Source organism: Pteropus alecto, unplaced genomic scaffold (assembly GCF_000325575.1).
Source record: "Pteropus alecto unplaced genomic scaffold, ASM32557v1 scaffold8, whole genome shotgun sequence".
Lineage (NCBI taxonomy): Eukaryota > Metazoa > Chordata > Mammalia > Chiroptera > Pteropodidae > Pteropus > Pteropus alecto.
Window position 1 is genome coordinate 23175076 of NW_006494609.1, and position 8157 is coordinate 23183232.

The 8157-nt window shown below is 52.1% G+C and overlaps 1 protein-coding gene across 1 annotated transcript in view; it reads left to right on the plus strand.

Moving 5' to 3' along the window:
• Positions 1-7796, plus strand: part of RCOR1 (REST corepressor 1) — a 35965-nt gene extending 28169 nt beyond the window's left edge. Inside the window, exons 7-10 of the mRNA XM_025042074.1 lie at positions 2094-2171; positions 2396-2453; positions 3103-3332; positions 6468-7796. Of these exons, the coding sequence (XP_024897842.1) occupies positions 2094-2171; positions 2396-2453; positions 3103-3332; positions 6468-6509 (408 nt within the window). The 3' untranslated portion in view covers positions 6510-7796. The remainder of the gene's footprint in view (positions 1-2093; positions 2172-2395; positions 2454-3102; positions 3333-6467) is intronic.
• The last annotated feature ends 361 nt before the right edge of the window (positions 7797-8157 follow it).

Genomic DNA, 8157 nt, shown 5'->3' on the forward strand with positions numbered 1-8157 from the left:
GTTCAGCTGGGAGGTCTGGGTAAGGCACCAGGCCAAGGTGGCCGATTTTTTTCTCTAAATGCTGATCACATTTGTATCCTGTTCCTCATCCAGCTTGTTGCCACTCTGGCGTCCTTTCCAGTTGGCGTTCAGCTGGCAAAAAACCTCCATTACATTAGGGAACACTGGGTATTTCTGATACGGAGAACGCGTCCGTCAGTACCAATGATGCAGGTTAATGAGAGTTTAGAGCTAACTTTAAGTTCAGAATTTGTGGATGTTTTGCCTTCATTTAATCTCTGTGCTTCTTTAGCTTTTGATTTTAGAGAGAAAAATGCACGTGTTAAAATAGGTTGGTCTCCTTGGGAAATGCACATCGCTCACTACAGTGCCCTTTGTACCCACTTCGGCACCGTGGGCACACGGCCGGCCGCAGCACACAGAGGCATGCTAACCGAAACGCTGCGGGACACGCATAGTGTTCCAGACTCCTGAGTTCTGAGAATTCACGATCCCTGTCGCAAGTTCCTTGGCCTGAGGAGAACTTGGTGACCGTAGTCAGTACCTTGCAGTGTAGTTGGGGTCACTGGTAGCTGAGGGCTCTGGGCAAGAGTCCGTGATTGTGCTGTTGGCATGGTGGCCAGTAGCCACTCGTGGTTATTTAAATTGAAGTTGGGATGAATTAAAATTTAAAAACTTTAAAATTCGATTCTTCAGTTGCATGGGCCACGTTTCAGGTACTTAGTAGCAATATGTGATAGGTGGCTGCCAGGTCGCGTAGCACAGCTTTAGAATGTTTTCGTATCAGAGAGTTCTATCAGATAATGCTGGTCTAGGGGCTTGGCATCACTTTCCCGAAAACTTACTGTGAGTAAATTTCTAGTATTTTCTTCTGATTTACCTTTTTGAAATAAGCTGTAGTGGTTTTCGGTAAATCAAGTTCCTCATTTACGGTTTTACTGTGCGGTAAATTTTGTTCACGTTTCTGGTATCTTTCTTTTTAATTGTCTTTATGTTCCGACGTGGCGTCACCATGAAAAGACTGGGAGTGGGCTGCATTTCCGGTGGGCCTTGTGGCCTTACTCGTGACCGACGGGTCTGTTTCGGTCCTGACAGTTTGGGTTTTGTTTACTTGGCTCTTGGTCCCACAGCGTGGAAAATTTCTTCCTGTACATCTTCCTCCCTTTTAAAACGTTTAGGAGTGAGGCATCGGAGGGAGGGTAGGGAAACTGGGACTGTGGGAAATGTGAGTACTTGGAAATGGGATTTTCTTAGACCGTGGAAGTGTAGAGAGTCTCGTGAGACAGAGCCGTCGAGCGCTCGGTGGCCGGCCCTTCAGCGCCATGTCCACACCGTGTCCTCCCGCCTCCACAGCCCCGGCCTCCTCCACCTGCCTCAGGAAGGTTTGTGCTCTCGAGGGCGCCCGCTATCCTCCCGCCTCCACAGCCCCGTCCTCCTCCACAGCCCCGTCCTCCTCCACAGCCCCGTCCGCCTCCACAGCCCCGTCCTCCTCCACAGCCCCGGCCTCCTCCACCTGCCTCAGGAAGGTTTGTGCTCTCGAGGGCACCCGCTGCTCACTCATGTCTTTGCTGTTTTACGCGGGAAAATGACCGTGTTGCTCCCCTTGCTTTCTTATTTGCTTATGTGATTATTTAAAAATGGCACCAGGGTCCAAGCCCCCCAGTGCTTGGCGCAGAGGAGAGGGGCCCACTCTGTGACTCGCGCAGAGCTGGCGAGCAGCCGTGATTGACGGGTCGTTCGTGGTGTTCACGTCTTTCGGTTAGAACAGGGTGAAGATGCAGCACGTCGAATCCAGGCAGTAACGTGGAAGAGACGATGCGAGAAAATGAAGGCGGTACAGTCGGTGAAAGTTAGGCTTGTGGAGAGCTGGCGGGCCGCCGCCTTCCCCCCGCACTGGAGCAAGCAGGCGCCTGCCCCGGGCCCGCAGTGCTGGGGTGCGGAGGCCCACGGCCCGCGCCCCTCCTGCCTGCACCCCGCCTGCCTGTTACTCAGCCTGTTTCGCCTTAGTTTTTCTTTGTTTCCTTTATTTATTTCTGTTTTCATGCCTTTATAAAAGTTGTTCACTTTTAAAATGAAAATCTTCTTTCTCGTAGATTCAGAACATTAAACAGACAAACAGTGCTCTCAAAGAGAAGCTTGACGGTGGAATAGAACCGTATCGCCTTCCAGAGGTAGGAGCTTGTTAGCATCATCTCAGAAGCCATACCCATTTTACGCGTTTAAGAATATAATATCCTCACTACATTTCCAGCCACATCTGTTAGAAAAGTATAGATGCCATTTTATAAATGTAGTTGATGTTAAAATTCTGATCTGAGAAAAGGATTCATTAACCTTCTTAAGGACATACCATCTCTAAACGTGGTGTCCTGATGTGACTCATTTGCATACCCAGGTCATTCAGAAGTGTAATGCACGCTGGACCACGGAGGAGCAGCTTCTGGCTGTACAAGGTATGGGGCTTCTCCTTGCAGAGCTGGGCGCAGGGCCAGCTGTAGGAGACACTGCCCGCCCTGTGCCCAGCACGGCTCATGCCGAAACAGACCCTTGGAGGATTGCAGTCCTGTAGTGGACATCGTTTTGGCCCCGTTCCCGAGACCCCCTCTGGGCTTTACTTGTTCCCTTTCCCATGTCTCACAAGATGTGAAATTAATGTGAAGGCGTCAGTTTCTAAAGGCGCAGGTAGTCCATTTTAATAGCTACACGTTGGGTTCTGAATAGCCACGAAGTACAAAACCCCAAAAGAAGCAGAGCGTTAGGGTTTTAAGTAAGGTCGTAGGGGTGTTCTAGGTCTGGGGTTCCTGAAAAGACGAACACAGAATGCCCACAACCATAGAATAATTGCTGGGTGACTTCAGCTGTCGTGTGACATCAGATGGCAAGGTGGAGGTTTCTGGATACAGGGTCGCACTGAAAAGCTTCGACCCGTCATCTCTGGGATAGGTCTATCCAGACTTGACTGCTTTTTCCCGCTGGTATTAAGGTAGCACCTGCTGTTAGAGGCCTGTATGTTTCCTTACTGGACACGAGTAAGTCTCAACTGTGGTTTTGTAAATTGTTTTTCTCTTGTATTGAAAAAAAAATGCTCTCTTACATCCTTAGCCATCAGGAAATATGGCCGAGATTTTCAGGCTATCTCAGATGTGATTGGGAACAAATCAGTGGTACAAGTGAAAAACTTTTTTGTAAATTATCGACGCCGCTTCAACATAGATGAAGTTTTACAAGAATGGGAGGCAGAGCATGGGAAAGAAGAGACCAACGGGCCCAGTAACCAGAAGCCTGTGAAGTCTCCGGACAGTGCTATCAAGGTTCCTGAAGAGGAAGACGAGGTAAATCTGAAAGAACGTGATCTCTTCTCTGCCAGAGTCATGCTCAGTAGCCCAGTTAGTTTCTTCGTGGGCGGCCATTTCTGGCTGTAGAAAAGTTTTTAGGTTTTAGCTATGTCGGTAACTTGACATTGGCCTGTAAATACCGTAATATGTGTGTTGAGTTCATTCAATTTTTGGTCACATTGGAATTTCTGGACAAATCGCTAATTTCATCCTGGTTTCCTCCAGCCACAGAATATTCCACATTACTAGTATTTCTTTAGATACAGTAAGAACTCTGCTGTAAGACCGTAAGTTGGAAGTGCCTCGGGGCGTGTCAGCGAAGCTCAGCCACGTGAAATAAGTTGTCATCTCGTCGTGAGGTTAACAGACTCACTGGTGAGTCTGCACAGCTGGCCACGTCCTCTGGGTCTGTGTCCGCTGTACACATCCTCCGCCTTCGATGCCGTTTAGGGCTAACCAGCTTACATGTTTGATGGGGACAATTCTAGGTCCCGTGGTTGACTGAACTTCCGGGATTACGGCTGGCATTCTAGTAATCTCCAAGCTAGTGGTACGGATTTCATCAGCCCAATTAGCAGAGATTAGGCAAGATTATCGAGGCTGCAGGGAGCCATCTGCCACCTCCCTGCTTCCTGTGACAGCGCCGTTGCTGTTCCCCCACCTCACCTGGCCTGCCCAGCTGCAGTTTACTGCCTCGCAGTCCCGCAGAGGAGGGTGGCTGGGCGTAGGTAAGCTAGTTGCCGACCACGTTACGTTTGAGTTTGTTCACTGACTTGGTGATTTAAGGATTAAGGTAGTTTCCAAGGAGAGTCATGTTCGTATCAATCTTCCCACAGCCATGCAGGATGATTTGAAATTACCTATTTTCTGTCGTCTGTGCTTCCTTTGGAAGAGCCCGGCTGTAGGAGCAGCCCAGAGGCCCTCCTGCCCTGGGCACGGGAGTGAGTGCACTACGGGGACAAGGGAGAGGCTCGGTGACAGCATGATGTCCACACAGGGCTGGGGCCCGCTGGTCAGAAGAGTTACAACATAGACTCCTTAGAGCCTTCCAGCAGGAAACCTTTGTATTAAGCGCACAAAATCCATGTTGCCAATGTAAGGGGGTCACGCCGTGTGTGGACCAGCCTGCGACTTGGACCAGAGCAGCATAGGAGCAAAGCGAAAGTGTTTGTATCTTTGGCAGCGATCTTTGTCCCAGCGCTAATGGCCCTTTTAGCAGTAAATTAACTTTTTCAAATCGGGACTCACTGGGAAGCACTGAAAGGCTGCAGGTGACCAGGGGAGGGACATCAGAGTTTGTGGGAAAGACCGCGTTTCATGAGACGTTTTCCAGCTTCGGTCTGGGGAGCACTGCCGTCAACGCCATGTGAAACAGGCCGGCAGTGCGTGCGGGGCCCGCGGGACGTCCGTTCTCGCGTGCGTGCCCGCCTTTTCTCACGCCTGGCGCACTTACCAACTGGCTCAGGTGGGTCAGTTACTTCTCTTCCCCTTATTAGTCCAGAAGGTGCAACCTTAATGGTCCACTTACGATGTCGGTTTCACATCAGAACACCCCCTTCCCTCCCAGCCTGGCAGCGTCGGCCCCCCCGTGACAAGCCCCCCATCAGGCAGGTCTTTGGTGTCAGGTCCTCCACGTGTCTGTCTCCCCAGCCTTCTCTTCAGATAGAATGTGATTATCTAACTTATAAAGATTATACACTAGAGATATTTCCCTAAAAATTTTTCACCTCTTTGGTCATATAAAACACACTGTGTCTCACACTCACTCTCTCACACGTGCCTGTGTTTCCTTTTCTTAGTCACTTGCTTTTTCGGCTGCTGATAGCGTAGCCCTTGCAGTCTACCAGCCTGGTCTTCCACCCTCCATTTACAGGAGGGAGTTAATCGGTAAGGACCAGCTGCCTTTCTGGCCGCAGAGGGCCTGAGGGGACTTGTTAGGATGCCGGTCGATCCGATCGTCCTGTCTGGTCAGTGCTCAGAACTTGGTGTCCTCATAATTCCGCATTCCTGTTTTTCCTGTTTACTTCGTGGTGTCCAGCAGCTAAGAAAGACCGCTGGTGTCCTCTCTGCCCTCTGCCCTCAGGTTTTGCGTCTTGTGCAACACACGCATGGGGGAGGACGGACGTCAGAATCGCCAGAAGTCCTGGCACAGTGGGCCCTCGCAGAACACGCTCGATAGGTTCTGCGACTTTAAGTGAAAAAGCGTAACAGAACCGGTATCACTGTCGGCTGTGGGAATAGGCAAGCGTTGGGAAGAACAAGGCAGTCTGCCCACCCCCGAGGGAAATCCACATGGAGGACCTGCTGTAACACTGTGGCATAAGGGCTCGCTCTCCTTCGGGGCTGAGAAGAGAGGGGAGCCCAGGGATCTGAGCTTTTGGGGTCCAGAGTTTCTCCATGTGGCCAAGGATGGGCTGTGGGGCCAGGGTATCAGAGAGGGCACCGAGCGGTGACAGGTTGGAGATGAGGTTTAGGATTCTCACCTCAAATTATACAATGACTCCGTGCGTAGCTCACGAGAAGTGTCTGGCTCGGGACTAACGGCGGTCCCCGTCCCCCGACCCCACCTGATGGAGCAGCCATTTGCAGAATGTGCCGGGTTTGCGTTCGTAGCCTGGTGGTTTCCCAGGCGTGAGACACGGGAGGGTCACAGTGAGCGCTGAGACGCGGCCACCCTTAGGTGTGGGTGTAGGAGCCAGGCACGAGCAGGAGAGCATGGAGCTCCGTGCCTCGGAGGCTTTAAGGGAGAGCCTGCGACCTGAGCGCTTTTGTCCCTGTGTCCCAGCAGGAGCCAGCGGCTGCTCGTGGGCTGCTGGGGTGCCACGGTGGCCGGGCCGGGCACTGCACTCGCTGCCCTTTTCAGGGGGGCGTTATTTACTTCCATGAAGTAGACATTACTGTGCATATTCTGCAGACGAAAGTGAAGCTCGGGCGGAATGGTGGCTTGTCCAGGGGCGCGCGGCTAGGAAGTGGCAGGGCCGGGACTGGAGCCCGAGACATCCAGCCGCGGAGGCCACTGGCTCCCGCCCTGCCCGCGCCCTGCCCGCCTGGGCGCAGCCACCTCCTGGGGCGGGCGTGCGTCTCCGCAGCGGGGCCGGCCGCCCTCTGACCCCCTTGTCGTCCTCTCCTCAGGCCGCTTCTGTTCTCGACGTCAGATACGCATCTGCCTCCTGAGAAACTCTGGTAGCTCCGAGCACTTGGTATGGACGACTGTGTTATACCCAGGATATCAGGTATTACAAGACATCACCTAGCCATCTGCATCACATCTCCGTGGACAAGCAGCTATTACCAAAAAAGGCGTACACTTCCAGTCCTGTGCTACATCTGCCTTAATTCCTCGCTCGTTCCTCCATGTTGGCGCCGCCTCCCACACAGCTCCACCGCATCTCACACGCTGCCTAAGTGCTGGGGGACCTCGTGGCCGGCACCCTCCTCTAACTCTGGGGACCCCCTCCCCGGTCGGAGCTCCCGAGCCGTCAGTGGCAGCTCTTGCCATCAGCAGCCGCAGAACAGGTGGTCGGCGCGGGAGCACGGCCCGCGGTGTCTACCTTGTGCATAGTGTACTTTTCAGAGTTAACTGTGACCCTGTCAGCCTTCTAGAAATTGCTCTCGTTCTTTTCTGAGGCATCCACCTAAGTGATATCATGCTTCTTTGGAAACCACAGTATATTGGCAGACTGCATCATCACCTTTATCGTGCCAAACGCCCTGATTCAACCCCATTTCCCCGAGGAGGGTAGGATTACGGCTCAGAACGTGGTTGGCTTCCCCCCCGTCCGCCCCGCCCAGCGGCTGGAAAGCCACTCGCTGCAGCGCTCCGTGGACACCGAGCTTCACAGGGATGCGGACCTCAGCGCTTTCTGCCTTCAGCTCTCAGCGTCGCGACCCCAGGATGGGTGCCACCCCGTCTTCTCCCGACTCCCCACCACCCAACTCCAAGAATTTGGTCCACACCACTGCACCTGGTGCTCGTACATTGGAATCGGTGCCTTCTCCTTTGGCAACCACGTTATCCATCCTTTTCTGTTTTAGTGTCTTATTTCTTCCTTCAAGTTTATTGCTTGCCAAAGACGACATCACTGAGATGCGGAGGCGGGAGAGCCTGCTACAGATGCCGACAGAGTGCAGACTGCAGGTGTCACTTAGCGCGACAAGGGCATCCGAGTAGCTGGCGATGGGTTTGTAAGAGCTACACGTTTGTCCTCCGACCTCTTGGTTTGCCTGGCCTCGTTCATGTCACTCCACATCTCCTTCTGTGTCCTCCGTGTGCTGACGTGACCGCGTAAACACCATCCCCCCTCTTTTCGTATTATTAGTACAGGACAGAAATGGTTAGTTTATCGGTTCTAGTGAGACCAAGATGGAAAGAAACGATCTGCGTAGTGGTATGTAATGCCTTTTCGTTGGGCTGGGAACAAGTGAAAATCTCTAATAAATGTCCCGAGGCTTCCAGAATCATTTTTATTCTCTTACCGGTCCATGGACCTGCCTGCGGGGGTGAGGGCTGGACTGTCGAATTTCATTCTGCCTCCCTGCCTCCCCCCTCGCCCCACAATCATTTCGGCCTGCACTAAATATGGTATAAAGGAGCTTTTTGTTGTGTTTTGCATCATTTAAATATTTGTCCTGCTTTCAATACCAAAAAGAAAAAAATGCAAACACTTTAAGGCAGCATAAACAGAATTCTTAAGAATTTAAAATATGCAATTAAAATTTGAGTATGTTTTGACTCCCAAGCACCTTGCCTCCCACCCCCACCCCCCCACCCCCGCAGGGAGCTGATTTTCTCTTTAGAAAGATCAGCTAGAAACATAGGTTT